At 45.7% G+C, this 20,604-nt stretch overlaps 1 protein-coding gene, 1 long non-coding RNA gene and 1 gene segment (V, D, J or C); 2 read left to right on the forward strand and 1 right to left on the reverse strand.

Moving 5' to 3' along the window:
- The first annotated feature begins 1,973 nt into the window (after positions 1-1,973).
- LOC140418572 (Ig heavy chain C region-like) lies at positions 1,974-4,011 on the forward strand. The segment is given in 3 exon segments: positions 1,974-2,206; positions 2,410-2,721; positions 3,677-4,011. Coding segments are annotated over 3 exon segments (843 nt in total).
- Positions 2,226-11,346, reverse strand: LOC140418587 (uncharacterized). The gene is made up of 2 exons (XR_011945157.1): positions 11,263-11,346; positions 2,226-2,718 (listed from the first exon to the last, which is right to left on the reverse strand). It is a non-coding gene; the product is annotated as an uncharacterized lncRNA (long non-coding RNA).
- A 694-nt stretch (positions 11,347-12,040) lies between these two features.
- On the forward strand, positions 12,041-17,763 carry LOC140418576 (uncharacterized). The gene is made up of 3 exons (XM_072502102.1): positions 12,041-12,106; positions 13,303-13,416; positions 16,634-17,763. The coding sequence occupies exon 3, from the start codon at positions 16,750-16,752 to the stop codon at positions 17,617-17,619; it is 870 nt and encodes a 289-aa protein (XP_072358203.1). The 5' UTR covers positions 12,041-12,106; positions 13,303-13,416; positions 16,634-16,749; the 3' UTR covers positions 17,620-17,763.
- Positions 17,764-20,604: the final 2,841 nt, after the last annotated feature.

Here is a 20,604-nt window from a genome sequence, read left to right on the forward strand (position 1 = left end):
AGAATCAGGGCAAAGCCAAAATACTGGCGAGAAGTTCAAACAACCCATGGAAAGTGCCAGGAAACGGGAAACATTCAAAGAGCTGGAGAAAGAGACGAGCAGTGGACAAAGCACACGAGATGTGAAAGAAAGCGAAGGGGGCAGGCGAACGGTGTCGAGATCCAGCGCGAATCACAGAGAGATGGGGAACGCACAGAGAGCGCGGGGCGGGGGGATTGCTGACAGCCCGGAATCAGTGACAGGCGGAATGCGGAGTTAACACCACAATCAGCACAGCCAGGATCGTATTGAATGGGGGAGGAGGCTCGACGGCAGAATGGCCGCCTCCCGCTGTTAATGTGCAAGATCCTAAAATTAGAGATTGTTGCAACTACTCAAATTTAGAGTTTTGTTGTAATTACATAAGTGTGCATTCTGAAGTGGGATGTTTTGGGGATTGGGGGTAGTGAGGTGGAGAGAGGAGGAGGCATCAGTCAGTTTGAATAAAGGCAAATTCCAAAACTGCAATGATATAAATGAAGAGACAATTTCTTTATCACAAAATGTTGTTGACTGTGAAATACACAGCTCAGTGAGCTGGATTGTGACGTACACAGCTCAGTTCGCTGGATTGTGACGTACACAGCTCAGTGAGCTGGATTGTGACGTACACAGCTCAGTTAGCTGGATTGTGACGTACACAGCTCAGTTAGCTGGATTGTGACGTACACAGCTCAGTTAGCTGGATTGTGACGTACACAGCTCAGATAGCTGGATTGTGACGTACACAGCTCAGTTAGCTGGATTGTGACGTACACAGCTCAGTTCGCTGGATTGTGACGTACACAGCTCAGTTCGCTGGATTGTGACGTACACCGCTCAGTTCGCTGGATTGTGACGCACACAGCTCAGTTAGCTGGATTGTGACGTACACAGCTCAGTTCGCTGGATTGTGACGTGCACAGCTCAGTTCGCTGGATTGTGACGTGCACAGCTCAGTTCGCTGGATTGTGACGTGCACAGCTCAGTTAGCTGGATTGTGACGCACACTGCTCAGTTAGCTGGATAGTGACGTACACAGCTCAGTTAGCTGGATTGTGACGTGTACAGCTCAGTTCGCTGGATTGTGACGTGCACAGCTCAGTTCGCTGGATTGTGACGCACACAGCTCAGTTAGTTGGATTGTGACGTACACAGCTCCAGTTCACTGGATTGTGACGTATTAAACTAAGTTAGTTGGATTGTGACGTGCACAGCTCACTTAGCTGGATGTCACGTACACAGCTCAGTTTGCTGGATTGTCACGTGCACAGCTCAGTGAGCAGGATTGGGACGTACACAGCTCAGTTAGCTGGATTGTGACGTACACAGCTCAGTTAGCTGTATTGTGACGTACACAGCTCAGTTAGCTGGATTGTGACGTACACAGCTCAGTTAGCTGGACGGCTGGTTTGTGATGAAGAGCGATCCCAACAGCGTGGGTTCAATTGCTGGACCAGCTGAGGTTATTCATAAAGACCCCCATTCTCAACCTTGCCCCTCGCCTGAGGTGTGGTGACCCTCAGGTTAAATCACCACCAGTCAGCTCTCAAAAAGAGGGAGACTCAGGAACTATGGGACATTTCCATTTTGTATAACATGGTGGCTGAAAAAATGGGGAAAACCCCACTGCTCCTCTCTTTGCAAATTACACCATTCAGATGGTATCCAAATGTTCTTTTCTGCCAGGAGATGTGAGTTTATAATGAGGGGGCAAACAGGTGATGATTCTCAAATGATAGATCAAATAAACGCTGAAATGTGGATGTTGCATTTAATAGGAAAATGTTAGAATAAACTCATAGTTCTAGTCGAATTTTGAAAGGTTTGGTTACTGAATAAATACAATCCCACAGTCTAACTTGTTGACTGGACCATTCTCTCCCAGCAACACCGTCTCCGCCCACTCTCTACAGCCTGGTCTCCTCCTGTCAGCAACACAACAGCGACGGCTCCGTGACCGACGACTGTTTGGCGATGGACTACTCCCCAGAAATCACCAGCCTGACTTGGAAGAAAGATGGGCAGCTGATCACCACTGGAGTTAAGAAATACCCGTCAGTGAGAAACAAGAAGGGAACCTACACCCTGAGCAGTCAGTTAACCATCACCGAGTCAGAGGGGGGATGCAGCGAAATCAGCTGCGAGGTTCGACACAGCGGCTCAGACAAGAGCATTGGAATGGAATGTAAGTGTTGTGGAACCTGTGAGAAATAGAAAATATGTGATTCCTTTATTTACAACTTTGGTTATTTATGATACATTTATGGTGCACTGCATAGTTCTGATTCCTGGCGAAAAATATTGACTGCAGATAAAGAGTTAAACATAATAAGTCATTTTATTTGTTACAAGATCTTCTGTAAGAAATGTTAACTTGTGTTTTTGAAGCTGGTGGAAATGACATCCCTCCAAATGTTCTCCTCACCGTGAGTTCCAATGAAGAAATCTCAAGACAGAAATTTGCAACCATCGTCTGTTCAATCTACAATTTCTGTCCAAACTCAATTAACGTGAAGTGGCTGAAGAATGGACAACCCATGGGTTCAGGATTTGCCACCTCGCCCCCCTGTGAAGTGAACGGGAACTTCTCGGCGAGCAGTCGGCTGACAGTCTCCGCTGGGAAATGGTTCAGCAAAGCGGTCTATACCTGCCAGGTCACTCATCAAGACGTCACCCAAAGTCAAACCATCACCGCGTCTGGTAAGAGACACAAACAGAGGAAACAATGAATCATCCTGCACTCTGATGTTAATCCAAATCAGGAATTTACTGGAGTTCGTACAAAGCAGAGAATAACTTCTAATTTACTGCCATGTGGTTTGTGTTTCATTCTGATGTAAGAGCTGCATGAGGATTGCTCGCCATTCAGGATTTTATCAGAACAGCAAAGAATGTTTCCCTCTACTTTGAAATCATTTAGTGAGTGAGGTGGCCTTGATATCAGCTTTATTCCGAAACAACTGATTATATTTGAGAAGCAATGGGTGTCTTGAAACCTTTATTGATACAGCTCCGGGGGAAAGTGTTGAAAGGTTCATCCAACCTATTTATAAATTAGCGTTCATGACTGTATTCCAGAGATCAGGAATTATGTATCGCATTGGGAATGCTGCAATACTGATTCCTTAAAATGATACCGGGGCTAAACGACTTTCACAATAGTAGTTAGCACTGAGGCCTCACAATGCCTGGGACCGGGCTCAATATTGACCTTGTGTGACTGTGTGAAGTTTACACCTTCACCCTGTCTCTGCACGGGTTTCCTCTAGGTGCTCCGATTTCCTCCCACAGAGGAAATATGAGCAGGTTAGGTGAATTGCTGATGCTAAATTGTCGCTGAATGTCCAAAGATTAGGTGGGGTTGTGAGGTGACAGGGATAGGGTGGGGGAATTATTTTATGTAGAGTGCTCTTTCGGAGGGTCGGTGCAGTCTCGATGGGCCGAATGGTCCTCTTCTGCATGTGAGTGACTCGATGATTCTATAATAGTTTTCACAGAACACGCTGGTTTTCTATTGTATATCGAATATTAAAGGCGGTCTTCAGAGATTGGTATTTCGAAGTTGATTTATTCCCATTGAGTGATTGAAGGCTGAATACTGTTGTCCTGATTCTGAAGATGAAACTTGGGTTAATTTTCATGTTTTCATTCACAGATCCTTCCCTTTGCGCTGATGCCTCAGTAACAATACTGCCGCCACCAATAGAACAGGTCTTATTGGAGGCGACAGTAACCTTAACCTGCGTCATTTCGAATGCTCCTTATGGAGTCAACGTGTCCTGGAGTGAAGCGAAGAAGCCGCTGAAATCAGAGATTGCCGAGCAGCCTGGGGCAGATACTGAGAGCGTGGTCAGCAAATTAAACATCTCGACACAAGCCTGGCTGAGTGGGGCTGTGTTTGACTGTGTGGCGAGCCACCAGGACCTGCCAACTCCTTTAAGAATTTCAATCCACAAAAACATATGTGAGCGGTGAGACTGAAGCAATAAGTGAGCCATTGTGTCTATTTCTAGTGTCAGTGCAGCGGTCAGTATTTAGCATTCAGGGTATTTATGGTCCATTCTGATTGGTAATTCCACTAACTAAATACTCTGGGCGTTTAGAGTTTAAGGGGGAAACTGATATTCAAATGAATGAACAATTAATTAAAAACAGTGATATTGGGTTTAGATAGAGCGACACCATAGACCACAAGACTTAGGAGCAGACGTTGGCCATTGGGCCCATCAACACCGGTCCAGCCTGCAGTGAGGTCATGACTGATCTGATGTGATAATCTTCACCTCCTCTTTACTGCCTTATCCCCATATCCCTTGACGCCTTTACTGATTTAAAATATGTCTCTCTCAACCTTGAACATACTGGGCAACCCAGAATCTACAGCCACCGGGTTAAATAATTCCACAGCTTCACTACTCTCGGAGAGAGGAAGTTACACCTCATCTCTGTCTGAAATGGGCGAACCCTCACTTTGTGATCATGCACGCTGCTCCCAGACGCTCCCACAGGGGAAAACAACCCCTCAGCGTCTATCCTAAGAAGCTCCCTGAGAATCTTTCATGTCTCAATTAGGCCTCCTTTATTCCTCTAAACTCCAATAAGTACAGCCCAACCTACTTACCCTCTCCCCATAAGAAAATCCCTCCATACTCGGGATCAACCTCGTGATCCTTCTCTGGACTGCCTTCAAAACCAATCTGTCTTCCTTAGATAAGGGCAACAAAACGATTCAAAGTATATCAGGTGCAGTCTAACTAATGCCTTGTATTGTTTTCGCTAGACTTCCCCATGTTTACATTCTATCCCCTTTGAAATAAATCTCAACATTCAATTTGTCTCCATATTACCTGCAGAACTTGCTTTGTGTGGTTTCTGCACGAGGACCCCCAATTCCCCCGTTACTTCAGCTTTCTCCAGTCTTTCTCCATCTAAATAATATTCCGTTATGTTCTTCCTCCGACCGAAGTGTCTAACCTCACATATTTCTACATTATGTTCCATCTGCCAAGTTTTTACTCAGTAAGTTACGCTGTCTCTGTCCCTCTGTGGATATTCTGTCATCCTCACCACTTGCCTTTCTATTTTTGTCTCTGCAGCCATGGCAATAGTACATTCACTTATTAAACACAGTTTTGAAATTCATGTATATTAAATCTACTGGCCTCCCTCGCTCTCGCCTTCTCGTTATCACCTCAAAGAATTGCAATAAATTTGTCAGGCATGATTTACCCTTCACGAAGCCGGGCAGACCCAGCTTGATTCCACTCTGTATGCTTAAATGCTCAGCTATTAAGGTTACCTATAGTTACCTGTTTTTGATTCCCTCCCTTTTCAATAAGGGTGTTACATTGGCAGTTTCCTAATCCTCTTGGGGTAAGGTGGGAGGAGCCTGGAGTGAAGTTTATACACCAGCACAGAGCAGTTGGGCCGAATGGCCTGTTTCCCTGCTGTACACTTTCTGAAACTGTCATATCCAACATCCGTAAATTCTCAGGGTAAAGGATTGTGTCCACCTCAGCTCCGAGCTGGGAAACCGGACAGATCCCAAAGTGGAAAATGGAAACCTTTAAAATCCAACACAAAACACATTTCTCTCACATCTAACCCGCGGTTCCATTGTCTCCGGAATTCCCCATTTTACTGACATTTATTGTACATTTTCTGCAGATTCCAGTCCGCGGGAACCGTCCGTCTCTGTCCTCCTGCCCTCGGCTGAAGACGTCTCCGCTCAGAGATTCGTCTCCCTCAGCTGCTTAGTGAGAGGTTTCTCCCCCCCCCCCCGAGAGATCTTCGTCAAGTGGACCGTCAATGGCAAGCCGGTGAGTCCCGGGAACTACAAGAACACCGAGGTGATGGCGGAGAACGGCAATAGCTCCTTCTTCATGTACAGCCTGTTATCCATTGCAGCGGAGGAGTGGGCCAGCGGCGCTTCTTACTCCTGTGTGGTGGGACATGAAGCCATCCCCTTGAAGATCATCAACAGAACGGTTGATAAATCCAGCGGTAAACCGAGTTTTGTGAACATTTCCCTCGCTCTGATGGACACCGTTAATTCATGTCAATGAGAATCTATCTATTGCATTTCGAACTAAAATAAAAATAATAAAGGTTTTTTCCTCTAATTGTGATTTAATTGCACAGCCGCTTAATTAATGGAGCTTCCACTTTGCTGATATTAGATCTGTTCAATGAGACCCGGATTTCTACAGGTCTCGGCCCCAAGTCTGATACAACCAGTGCTCCCAGCTCAGATACACCCTGGGTTAGAGACAGAGTAAAACTCATTAATTCCAGGATTCAACAAAATATTGACTTTCCTCCCGCTGAGAAGAAATCTGTCAATTTCCCATTTCAGACAAACAAACCCATCACATTTAAATCTCGGTGTTCCTGCTTCTCCCATTATCCATCCGTTTAAAGATGATGTCAGATACAAGTTGCTGCATCACCCCCAGTGGGAACTGAATTGAGGGTCACACAGAAACATGGACCAACAATCCCCCATCAAAGAGAGGGGAAAGGGAAATTGTTACTCCACTGTACCCCACTTCCCCAACAGAGAGAGGGGAGGGGAATTAGTTAACTCACTGTCGCCCACTTCCCCAACGAAGAGAGGGGAGGGGCATTAGTTAATCCCTGTACCCCCACTTCCCCAATAAAGAGCGAGGGGGAGGGGTATTAGTTAACCTACTGTCACCCACTTCCCCAACGAAGAGAGGGGAGGGGCATTAGTTAATCCACCGTTCCCCCACTTCCCCAACAAAGAGAAGGTGGGGGCTTTAGGTAACACACTGTACTCCCACTTCCCCAACAAAGAGAAGGTGGGGGCTGAGTTAATCCACTGTACACCCGTTTCCAACAATGATTGGAGCGGCATTATTTAATCCACTTTACCCACACTTCCCCAGCAAAGGGGCAATACTAACTCATTTTACCTCCACTTTCTCGACCAAAAGAGAGGAAGGTGATGAGTGAATTCTCTGTCTTTCCACCTCCAGCAGGGAGAACCCAAAGGCAATTTGCTGAGCTGACCAGAGAGAGGGAGATTATTAACTCAATATCCTCCCAGTCCCCAAGCAGGGAGTTTGAAAGGAAACGGTTCTCTAGACTAAGAACTCAGTTATTGACATTACAAGACGTCATGTAGCTTATTGGCTGAAGGGTTTAAAAGACCATCATGATCAAGATGTTCTTAAAATATCTATTTATGCAACAGAATTCCTTCAGCACCCTTGTTCCTCTTATCCGTCTGCTAAAACTGATTCCCCATAATCTAAATCCAGATGGTGATTGAATTCTCCCTGGGTTTTCACTGTTCTCTCCTGAGGCACCTCCTTGTATTTTTGCATTCGGTCACCTGATGGCAGCGTGCAACTCACAGTAAACACTTTTATAAGCAGAAAGTTCAACATATTCTACATCGGTATCAATAATACCCACAAATGGCAACGCTACAGGCAGCTGATACAAACACACAGACAGATAAAGACACAGACTCCACACACACATGCACAGAGACCCACAAACGTACACACGCTCACACATAGACACAAACACACGCCTAGACACACACATAGAAACACGTGCATAAACATACATCCAGGCACAACAAACCACACATATTTTGACACAAAAACACACGCAAACGTGTGCAAAAATTCACAGACATGCACATAAACACAAAAAAAGCACACGTTTAGACACACACAGACACACGTGCACATACACAAATCCACACACGAGCGGCTGCACAAATGTAAACAAACAGACACATACAACCACATGTCCACACAGATACACAAACATATGAAACGAGACAAGCAGATTGACTGAAGAATATGAAACACAAATGTAACCAATAACATATACATTAGCAGAATTTCACGATGACAGAAAGATTTCCATTCAAACTGAGACAATAATCCACACTAACACACTTTTGGGCACACGTGGACACATATTAACATACTCATACACATGCTAGCACAAATACACGTTAGTGCACATAGAGGCATCAATACACATCAATAGATAGTTATAAACAATCATCAACGCATAAATAGCACTGCTGCCTCACAGCGCCATAACCCCAGGTTCAATTCCAGCCTTGGGGGTTTGTCGGTGTGGAGTTTCCACGTTCTGCCTCGTCTATTCCTGTTTCCACCGCGTGCTCCAGTTACCTCCCACATTCTAAAGATGTGCAGGTTAGCTGGATTGGTCATGCTATATTACCCCTTAGTGCCCACAACGTTAGGTGGGGTTACGAGGTTCTGGAGATAGGGCAGGGGCATGCGTCCAGTTGGAGTGCTCTTTCGGAGGGTTGGTGCAGACTTAATGGGCCGAATAGCCTCGTTTGGCACAGTAGGGATTATATGATGATGATTCCATGATGAAATACACGCATCAACAAACACACGCACACACAAATGCACTTATCCAGACACAAACATTAAGACACTGACATGCATGTTGAACGTATAAAGACACAATAACACTTTTATTACTGGGCAGGGAAGTATAAACTTATATTGACACAGGCATTAATATATAAACATAGACTTCAACAAACAAACACACACAATAAACACTCATACATACAGATTGACAGAAGATAAACAAAGTTTGCATACAGACGCTGACACACAAATACACAGATCAATACTAACTGACACAGGAACACACACAATGACACTTACAAAGACATCGGGACACACAAAAAACTAAAGCAAAACACGAATTTCGCATCGACACAGACACAAAAGCGAAGGAACAAACACAAACATCAGGCAATGGCGGCACAGTGGCATAATGGTTAGCACTGATGCCTCACGCCACCATGGACCTGGGGTTCATCCCGATCCTGGGTCTCTGTCCCAGTGGAGTTTCCTCGTGACCTGTGGGTCTCACCCCACAACCCAAAGATGTGCAGGGTAGGTGGATTGGCCATGCTCACTTAATTGGAAGAAAAAAGTTAAGGAGATCGATTTCTGAGTATCATGAACTCAACAATAGATATGCAATGGAAATATATTAAAGAATGAATTAGCAGCGGGAGAAAATGAAGCGAGAATATTAAAAACATATCCTGGATTAATAAACAAGCTAATTATATTTATTTGCTCTATCCCCGTAGATACCACAGAGCGCATCTGGACTGAAGACAATGAGGATGATAACGGCAACATCTGGACAACCGCTTCCACATTCATCACCCTGTTCATCCTGAGCATTTCCTACAGCGCTGCAGTCACTCTGGTGAAGGTGAGAAGATTCAATCCACTCACACTTCAAACTGACAGAAGGCGTTAAAAATATCTCTAAATGTTTGATTGATTAAAAACTCTAACATCAATGTCCCAGATCATAAACATCTGCTTCATCGTTTTCTCTCTCTTTTACAGATCAAGTGATCGGTTGACATTCGGACGCTGTAGATTTTCCTCAGCTGTTCATTATGATCTGTGTGTGACAGAAATACAATATCTCCTCTTGGTGACTCTAACAGTAAAATCCTCTCAGTTTATTATTCTGCATCTGCAACTGAGACAATCTGGGACAGTATTTCTGTTTTCAGTTTAAAATGTACAAGATAATTTTGGCTGTAATGTAATTGTAGCTAGTAATTTCACTCAATCTCATGTCTAAGTAAAGAACTTATCTCGTACCTTATTTACAACAGTTGCCTTCCCTTTATGTTGAGCTCCTGTTCTCTCTTTCTTGTGTCTGTTACAGTTGTACATACGTTTGGCAGCTCAGAGGGCATGTGTTCTGTTCTCACTGTGACGCTCAATCGTTATGTTCCCTTTTGTTAACTTCAAAATTAACTTTTGTGTAATATTTTCTCTGAATTTTTAATAAATATTGAATGAAAAATGAAGAAATAAAGACTTTGCTGAACTCCTTTCTCTCAGGTCCATCGGCACCGCACCATTTTCCCGATTATACAGTTGTGTCCCCTTTCCCAGACAGATATTTCTCACCAGTCCTGCCTGGGATGTGTCTGAACTCAAGGCCCCTCAGTGAAAGAGCCACTGCGCCACCAAGCGGCCCATCCGAGTTACGCCACCTTCACTTTTGCCTTATTTTGTTAAACTCCCGAGCCAGCTAAAGAATTCCACAGATTCACTACCCTCTGAGAGAAGAAATGTCTCCTCATCTCTGTCCTAAATTTGAGATCCCTTACTCTGAGATTATGCCCTTTGGTCCTAGACTCTCCCACCAGAGGAAACACGATGATTTTTCAGGCTGTGTAACTGGTTAAAGCTCTTTCCACAGTCAGTTCACTGGAACACTCCCACTCGGGTGTGTGTGTGTCTCGGGGGGTTTCCAGTCACACTGATGTTTGAAATCTCTTCCCACAGTCAGAACAGACAAGCACATTGACAGTTTGTGATATTTAGATCCTAATGAATTGAGTGACTGTCAGATCTCGATGTTATATTTGGCTCGAGTTGCCCAGCTGCCGATCCTCCCGTTCTAATGCCTGAAAAAGGTTACAAAACTGATCACTGGAAGCATAGGATAGAAATTCACAACAGATCATTCTAGTTTCTAGCGAACCTTCTTTCCTCTCTTGCTTTCCCCAAACATGTGGTCCAGTCAAATTAAAAGACCAAAATCAGCTAGAAGTTCCAACAAAAGTGTCACTGCCTGTGCGGAGTCTGCCCGTTCTCCCCGTGTCTGCGTGGGCTTCCTCCGGGTGCTCCTGTTTCCTCCCACAGTCCAAAGATGCGCAGGTTCGGTGGATTGGCCATGCTAAATTGCCCTTTTGTTCGATGGGGTTGCTGGGTTATAGGGACAGGGTGGAGGTGTGGGCTTAAGTAGGGTGCGCTTTCCAAGAGCCGGTGCAGACTCGATGGGCCGAATGGCGTCCTGCTGCACTGTAAATTATATGATTGTACCTCTATGATTATTGAACAATCAGCGAGTCAGCCTGAGCCTGTGTCCGATCTCACCAACTGTAGCCGTCACAATGCCCGGGTGATTGACGGCAGATCCGGACCAATACGAAGTGGAGGGGCGGGGCTGGAGGACCGACCGGGAGCAGCTCGTCCTCCAACCAATCAGAGTGAATGAGGGGCGGGCCCGTTGTGATTTAAGCATGCGCAGTGTGGGTAATGGCGATGTAGAAGGATGTTTTTCTCAGATCAGAAATTGGTGAGAGGCGTTTAACAATATGGAGGGAGCGAGAGATCGCGGGGGTGGGCGGAAATGTTGTGTAAAGCTGTTGAAATCGCAAACCTCGGAAAGGTTTCCGGCACCATATTTGTACCGAGCGGAGCGGCAGCGCCTCATCTTCGGCTCGGGTTAACGGCCGCCATCTTTATTGGATGTGCATCAGGGCGCATGCGCGTTTGTTGTCTTTGTCGGGGCGATGATTCAACGAGTGGGAGGAGCTTGTTCTCCATTGGTCAGAAAGGAGACAACTTGTCCATCAAACTGGATTCGTCTTTGAGTCCCAATGTCTTATTGATGATACAAACTTTCAGAATTGGAGCCGGTGGGTGGCCGGGGAGCGATAGGAGCTGCGGAGTGAGATGGGAGGCTTCATAAATACCCCGTGGAGGCTTCAACTCCCAAGTAAAATGTTAACGGTCCCGTCTTAAACAGCACCAAACAGAGAGCTGAGCGGTGACAGGCCCGGAATACCGGCCGCCATCTTTACAGAGGACAATGCGCCGCAGGGAAGGGGCTGGTTTAGCACAGTGGGCTAAGACAGCTGGCTTGTAATGCAGAACAAGACCAGCAGCGTGGGTTCAATTCCCGTTCCAGCCTCCCCGAACAGGTGCCGGAATGTGGCAACTGGGGGCTTTTGACAGGAACTTCATTGAAGCCTCCTTGTGACAATAAGGGATTATTATTATTATTTTGCGCTGCATGTCTGCACCGGATGCCAACTCTTCCAGATTGACTGACTTGAGTCGCCAGGATTTTATTTAAATCATTTGTGGGATTCACTGACTGGGCCAACATTTATTGCCCATCCCTAATGTTCCTTAAACCGAGTGGCTTGCTCGGCTATCTCGGAGGGCATTTAAAGAATCAACCATATTGCTGTGGTTTGGAATCGTGTCGGCCAGACCAGGTAAGGATGGCAGATTTTCTTTTCTATTCATTCACGGGATGTGGGTGTCGCTGGCTGGGCCAGCATTCACTGCCCAGCACTAATTGCCCTTGAACTGAAGGCATCTCAGAGAGCATTTTAAGGGTCAACCAGCTGACTGTGGATCTGGAATCACATGTAGGCCAGACCAGGTAAGGATAGAAGATTTCCTTTACTGAAGGACATGAGTGAACCAGTTGGGTCTTTGCAACAATTGACAATGGTTTCATGGTCATCAGTAAACTTTCAATGAGGGCGGCACGGTGGCGCAGTGGTAGCCCTGCAGCCTCACGGCGCCGAGGTCCCAGGTTCGATCCAGGCTCTGGGTCACTGTCCGTGTGGAATTTGCACATTCACTCTGTGTTTGCGTGGGTTTTGCCCCCACAACCCAAAAGATGTGTAGGGTAGGTAGATTGGCCATGCTAAATTGCCCCTTAATTGGAAAGAATGAATTGGGTACACAAAATTTATTTTTTTAAAAGTAAACTTTCAACAAATTCAAATTTTATCTTCTGCCTTGGTGAGATTCATGTCTGGGTGTCTGGAAAATCATTGGGACAGTACAAAATATTTTTGTGACGCAAAGTGATTAGGACAGTAAAAATATTAATTTTGTGTCTCTGGAAAATCATTAGGGCAGTAAAAAATATTTTTGAACATTTCTCTTCAGCGGATATAAAAATATTGAAAATGGGATGAAGGTTGTTTGGCTGACGGTCAATCACTGTCCTTTTTAAAAATAAATTTGGAGTGCCCAATTCATTTTTTCCAAATAAGGGGCAATTTAGCCTGTCCAATCCACCTAATCTGCACATCTTTGGGTTGTGGGGGTGAAACCCACGCAAACACGGGGAGAATGTGCAAACTCCACATGGACAGTGACCCAGAGCCCGGATCGAACCTGTGACCTCAGCGCCGTGAGACAGGAGTGCTAACCACTGTGCCACTGTGCTGCCCTAGTCAAACACTGTCCTGTAAGGTAATGAGTCCTTTTGCTTCCCAATTGGCCGAGGAAGGCAGTGTGTCACAAGGATGGATGTGTTGACCGATTAATGGCTGGAGGATGGGGGCAGGTCATGTGATCGAACCTCCAGGAATACATTTAATCAAATTTGGCAAGGAGAGAATGTTGTGAATTTCTATCCTAAACTGACAATGAGGTTTCTGTAAATTTACAGGATACTGGCAGAGGACATTTAACAGAAGGGAAACGCAAACCAAACGCCACATTGCAATCTGTGAGTCACTCGGTTCATTAGAAGCTGAATTTCAGCAGCATCTGGGTGTGGAAGGTAAAAGAAGGTTTGTCTGTTCTGTCTGTGAGGGATGATTTCTGGTCTCAGTGTGACTGGAAAAGCCCCGAGATTCACAAACCCTCGTTCGGCCAAACCTGGAGAACTGTGTTCAGTTCTGGGCAACAAACCTGAGGAAGCATAGAATGGAGTGTAGCACAGATTTACCCGAGTGATATCTGAACCCTCCGGGGTTAAAATACAAGGCGAGATTAGACAAAAACGTCAGTGTCAGCTGGCAGCACGGTGACGCAGTGAGCAGCACTGCTGACTCACAGAGCCGGGGTCCCAGGTTCGATCCCGGCTCTGGGTCACTGTCCATGTGAAGGTTTCACATTCTCCCCGTGTTTGTGTGGGTTTCGCCCCCGCAACCCAAAGATAAAAGATGTGCAGGGTAGGTGGATTGACCACGCTAAATTGTCCCTTAATTGGAAATAATGAATTGGGTACTCTAAATTTATTATAAAATATATATATTTTAAATTATGGGCAGAGAAGGGCATTCAGTCCATTGAGTCCATGCTAGCTCTCTAATCGGCACGGTGGTTAGCACTGTTGCTTCCCAGCGGCAGGGACCCGGGTTTGATTCCCGGCTTGGGTCACTGTCTGTGCGGAGTCTGCACGTTCTCCCCGTGTCTGCGTGGGTTTCCTCCAGGTGCTGCGGTTTCCTCCCACAAGTCCCGAAAGACGTGGATGTTAGGTGAATTGGACATTCTGAATTCTCGCTCAGTGCACCCGAACAGGCCCCGGTGTGTGACGACCTGGGATTTTCACAGTAATTTCATTGCAGTGTTAATGTAAGCCTACTTGTGACACTAATAAGGATTATTATTATCTGGAGCAATCCAGTCAGAGTCACTCTCCTGCTCTGTCTCTGTATCCTCACAGCTTTATTTGTCTCAGGTTTCTCCCCAATTAAAAATAAAATATCATTTATTGTGTCTATTTCCAAACTCCATCATAGGCAGCAGGTTTACGGTCATTGCCACTGGCTGTGTAAAAACATTCTTCCTCATACCTCCTGGACCATTTACATGCATAGATACGGAGCAACGTAGAAAATAGGAGCAGGGGGCTATTTGGCCCTTCGAGCCTGCACCACCATCCATTGGTCAGAGCTGATTAGGCTCAATAGCCTAATCCCGCTTTCCCCCATATCCTTTGATCCCATTCACCCTAAGTGCTGTATCTAACTACTTCTTGAAAACATGCAATGTTTTGGCCTTTATTAGTTCCTGTGGCGATGAATTCCATCGGCTCACCACTCTCTGGGTGAAGAAATTTCTCCTCATCGCCGTCCTAAGTGGTCTACCCAGTATCCTCAGATTGTGATCCCTATTTCTGGACACACGCACTATTGGGAACATCCTTCCTGAATCTACTCTGTCTCGCCCTGTTTTTTTTTCAACATTAATTTCGAGTGCCCAGTTCTTTTTTTGCAATTAAGGGGCCTATTTAGAGTGGCCAATCTACCTACCCTGCACATCTTTGGATTTATGGGGTTGAGACCCACACAACCACAGGGAGAATGTGCAAACTCCACACAGACAGTGACCCGGAGCTGTGATCGAACCCGGGTCCTCGGCGACAGGAGGTAGCTGTGCTAGCCACTGTGCCGCCCACTTTTTATAGGTTTCTGTGAGAACCCCCCTCATTCGTCTGAACTCCAGCGAATATGGGCAGCATGGTAGCAAAGTGGTTAGCACAATTGCTTCATAGCTCCAGGGTCCAAGGTTCGATTCCCGGCTTGGGTCACTGTCTGTGCAGAGTCTGCACGTTCTCCCCGTGTGTGCGTGGGTTTCCTCTGGGTGCTCCTGTTTCCTCCCACAGTCCAAAGATGTGCAGGTTAGGTGGACTGGCCATGCTAAATTGCCCTTGATGTCCAAAATTTCCCTTAGTGTCGGGTGGGGTTACTGGTTTATGGGGAATAGGGTGGAGGTGTGGGCTTGGGTAGGGTGTTCTTTCAAAGAGCCGGTGCAGACTCGATGGGCCGAATGGCCTCCTTCTACACTGTAAATTTTATGATATATGAATACAATCCTAACCAATTCAGTCTAATCTGTACATCTTTGAACTGTGGGAGGAAACCGGTGCACCCGGAGGAAACCCATACAGACACGGGGAGAAAGTGCAAACTCCACACAGTCAGGGTGGGAATTGAACCCTGGTGCTGTGAGGCAGCAGTGCTAAGCACTATGCCACCCCCTGTCTTGCAACCCTCAAGAGAAAAATATATCCTTATCCCCATCTGAATTGGGTGACCCCCTTGTTCCAGATTCTCCCACAAGAGGAAACATCCTCTCCACATCCACCCTGTCAAGACCCCTCAGGATCTTATATAGAGTTCAATCCAGGTTTTACCCCAAACTTTAAATCTGTGTCCCGACTGCTTGTACGATCACTGAATGGAAACAGAGTTTCTTTGTCCACCCGATGGAAATCTGGTATAATCTTGTGTACCTGAATCAAATCTCCCCTCAACCTCCTTTGCTGGAACCATTCTGGTAAATCTCCTCTGCACCTTCTTCAAGAACCTTCACATTCTTCCTGAAGAGTGGTGACCAGAGCTTTATAAAGATTCATAGAATCGAATTAAAGCCATAGAATTCCTGCAGTGCAGAAGGAGGCCATTCGGCCTCTCAAGTCTGCACTGATTCTCTGAAATGGCACCCCGCCTAGGCCCACACCCCCACCCTGTCCATGTAACCCCATAGCCCCACCGAACCTGCACATCCCGGGACACTAAGGACAATTTATCAAGGTCAATCCACCTAACTGTCCCTTCTTTGAAGTGTTGGAGGAAACCCGACCACAGGGTGGAAACCCACGCAGACATGGGGAGAAAGTGGTGTAACCTCCACACACACAGTCACCAAGACCAGAATTGAACCTGGGTCACGGCACTGTGAGGCAGCAGTGCTAACCACCATGCCACCAGAAGCATAGTTTTGGTATCAATATTGCTGTTTATGAAGCTCAAGATCGAATTTGCTTTGCCAACTACTCTTTCGATATGTTTTGTGAGTATACAAAGTCCGTCTTCACCTCTTTCTCTCTCCTCCCAAAGAGGCCAGTTGGGTTTTTACAACAAACGAGACGTTTTCATGGTCACTTTTTTCCCCAGTGCCAGCCCCACAAATGACCAGATTCATTCTGCTCAATTTCACAACCTGCCTTTGTGTTTTTGTGGGTTCTCACTCACTCCCTTTTCAATCAGTTTCACAGGGTGTGCAAAGGGGAGGCTTCAAAGTCCGGATACTCAAACCAAGCATTACATCAGGATCTGACAGAGTCGTCAATTTATCATATCCTGAATATCAGCAGATTTTGAACATGGAAGGAAAAAGCACCGTTCACAGTGAGGAGAAATCGTGCACGTGTTGTGTGTGTGGACGAGGATTCAGTCGATCATCAGGCCTCACAAGCAACAAATGCAGTCACACTGAGGAGAAACCGTGGAAATGTGCGGACTGTGGGAAAGGATTCACATCCCCATCCCAACTGGAAACTCATCGACGCAGTCACACTGGGGAGAGACCATTCACCTGCTCCAAGTGTGGGAAGGGATTCACTCAGGTATCCAACCTGATGAAACACAAGCGAGTTCACACTGGGGAGAGGCCGTTCACCTGCTCTCAGTGTGGGAAGGGATTCATCAATTCAACCAATCTGCTGACACACCAGAGAATTCACACTGGGGAGAGGCCATTCAGTTGCTCCGAGTGTGGGAAGGGTTTCACTCAGGTATCCAACCTGCTGAGACACCAGCGAATTCACACTGGGGAGAGACCATTCACCTGCTCCAAGTGTGGGAAAGGATTTACTCAAACATCGGACCTGCAGAAGCACCAGCGAATTCACACTGGGGAGAGACCATTCCAATGTCCAGACTGCGGGAAGTGCTTTAAAAGTTCTGGGGAACTGATGCTCCATCAACGTGTTCACACTGACGAGAGACCATTTAGATGCTCTCACTGTGGGACTGGGTTTAGAGAATCAACTCAGCTCACTGTACATCAGCGAATTCACACTGGGGAGAGGCTATTCACCTGTTCAGAGTGTGGGAAGAGATTCACTCAGTCATCCGTTCTGCTGAATCACCAGCGAATTCACACTGGAGAGAGACCGTTCACCTGTTCAGAGTGTGGGAAGGGATTCACTCAGTCATCCTCCCTACTGAGACACCAACGAGGCCACAAGTAACCACAGTGAATGGGTTTTGCTGTTAACTCACATTCAGGACTGAACCATGTTCATTTGGATCTCTTTCTGCTGATAACAAACTTCAGCCCACTTACAGGGGCTAATATTCTGGCTAAAAGTCAAATAAATTAGATGTGTGTTAAATACGCAGTGTGTTGAAACTTTTTAATATCTCTGACACAAGTTAGTTCCTTTTGAAGTACTCTCGCTCTCCCCTGTCTCTTCCATCCTCACCTCCAACAAGAAGTGTGAGGAGCTTGTGGAGCTTCTTTGTGACTGAGATTGAGTAAATCCGATCAGCTGCCTCTGCTGCTTCCCTCCCTTCCACGAGCCCACCGGACCAAACTGTCTCTAAATGCCATCCTTTCCCGAGCACTGAACCCACATCTTTCTCTAGTTTCTCTCCCATCTCCACTCATGCCCTCTCAGAGCTCATTTTGTCCATGAGACTCAGCTCCTGCTCCATCGACCGTAGTAGACCACTCAGCTGATCAGCCAACTACCCTGTGTCCAATCATCTTGTCAACATTTCTCTCTTCAGGTACTGTCCCTCTGTCCTTCAAATCTGCCATCATCACCCCCTCAATAAAACAAACCCTTGACCCTGCCATCCTTACAAATTACTGCCCCATCTTCAACCTCCCTCTCCTCTCCAAACTCTTTCAATATGTTGACACCTCCCAAATCTTTGTCCGTCTTTCCCCGAACGCCCATGTTTGAATCCCTTCAATCAGGTCTCTGCCCTGTCACAGTGAAATACAAGAAACAAACAGAATCTTACCCGGAGAGAAGACAGACAATCCTGGAGCTTGGATACAAGGGCAGCACAGTGGTTAGCACTGTTGATTCACAGCACCAGGGACCCGGGTTCGATTCCTGGCTTGGGTCACTGTCTGTGCGAAGTCTGCAAGTTCTCACCGTGTCTGCGTGGGTTTCCTCCGGGTGCTCCGCTTTCCTCCCACATCCAAACATGTGCAGGTTAGGTGGATTGACTATGCTAAATTGCCCTTCGTGTCCAAAAATGTTAGGTGAGGTTACGGGGTTAGGGTGGAGGTGTGGGCTTAAGTAGGATGCTCTTTCCCAGGGCTGGTACAGACTCAATGGGCCGAATGGCCTCCTGCACTGTAAATTCTCTGATTCTATGAGGTGAGATTGTCCTTTCTGAGCTCCAGCCAGGTGATGTTAAACACTCAGGCGGGAAAGACAAAAATCTACAATGTGTTTAAAACAGCTGATTTATTTCGCCAATATCTAGAATGTTAAACTCCAGTCCCTTCGAGGTTATTATCATCAGAAACAAACTCCAACTAACAGAGTAAAAACCTCAAAAGTTTCGGTACAGATAGAGGCCATTTGGCCCATTGTGTGAGTGCTGGCTGAAGTAGAGCTATTCAGCTTAATCCCATTTTGCAGATCTCCGTTGATTGCCCTGTATGTTCCAGTCCTTCAATTGGATATCCAAAACACTTTTATTTTAAAGTGATCGGGATTTCTGCTTCTATGACCCTATCAGACAGCGAGTTCTAGACTCTCACCACTGAAATGATTGCCCTGATTGAAATTGGCTTTTCTAGTTAGCTATCGATGATCCCGAGCCACGTGCCAATTGGCATAGGGTTGAGAAAATTAGAGAAGTTAACACGTGGCTAAAGGAGTGGTGCGGCAAAGCGGGATTCCATTTCATGGGTCATTGGCATCAGTACTGGGGCAGGAGGGACCTGTACCGTTGGGACGGTCTTCACCTGAACCATTCTGGGACCAGTGTTCTAGCGAATAGGATAAATAGGTTGGTCACAAGGACTTTAAACTAGCAAGTTGGGGGGAAGGGAAGTGTAAAACTATGGACAGTATAATGGTTAATGGAGAGCAAGGCAGCAGGTTACGTGATAGGTTATTATGTCGAGATATGGGTTCAAAGACGAGGAAAATTAAGAGAAAGGGAAAGAGGAAAAATAAATTGTGAAAAGTTACTGATCAAGGTGTTAGGATTCATAACAAAGACATAAAAAACAGCATAAGTGTACTTTACCTGAATGCTCGTAGTATACGAAATCAGGTAAATGAGTTGATGGCGCAAATCATCGTGAATGACTATGATTTAGTGGCCATTACTGAAACATGGTTAAAAGATGGTCACGACTGGGAGTTAAATATCCAAGGGTATCAGACTATACGAAAGGATAGAATGGACGGTAAGGGCGGTGGTGTTGCTTTGTTGTTTAAGGATGGCATCCGGGCAATAGTAAGGGATGATATTGGTGCTATGGAGGACAAGGTTGAATCAATTTGGGTGGAAATCAGGAATAGTAAGGCGAAAAGTTCACTGATAGGAGTAGTCTATAGGCCACCAAATAGTAACAGGATGGTAGGGCAGGCAATAAGCAAAGAAATAACGGATTCATGTAGAAATGGTACAGCGGGTATCATGGGAGATTTCAATCTGCATATCGATTGGTTTAACCAGGTTGGTAAAGGAAGCCTTGAGGAGGAGTTTATAGAATGTGCCCTGGATAATTTCCTGGATAATTTTCCTATCTTTAAATCAAGCAGGATTAATGGACAGGTATCTTTAAATCAAGCAGGATTAATGGACAGGTATCTTTATGTCAAGCAGGATTAATGGACATGTATCTTTAAATCAAGCAGGATTAATGGACAGGTATCTTTACGTCAAGCAGGATTAATGGACAGGTGTCTTTAAGTCAAGCAGGATTAATGGACATGTATCTTTAAATCAAGCAGGATTAATGGACATGTATCTTTACATCAAGCAGGATTAATGGACAGGTATCTTTATGTCAAGCAGGATTAATGGACAGGTATCTTTACATCAAGCAGGATTAATGGACAGGTATCTTTACGTCAAGCAGGATTAATGGACAGGTATCTTTACGTCAAGCAGGATTAATGGACATGTATATTTAAATCAAGCAGGATTAATGGACAGGTATCTTTACATCAAGCAGGATTAATGGACAGGTATCT

Source organism: Scyliorhinus torazame, chromosome 5 (assembly GCF_047496885.1).
Source record: "Scyliorhinus torazame isolate Kashiwa2021f chromosome 5, sScyTor2.1, whole genome shotgun sequence".
Taxonomy (NCBI): Eukaryota; Metazoa; Chordata; class Chondrichthyes; order Carcharhiniformes; family Scyliorhinidae; genus Scyliorhinus; species Scyliorhinus torazame.

Coding starts and splice junctions, on each gene's coding strand:
- LOC140418576 (XM_072502102.1), top strand. CDS start 16,750: ATGGAAGGAAAAAGCACCGTTCACAGTGAGGAGAAATCGTGCACGTGT.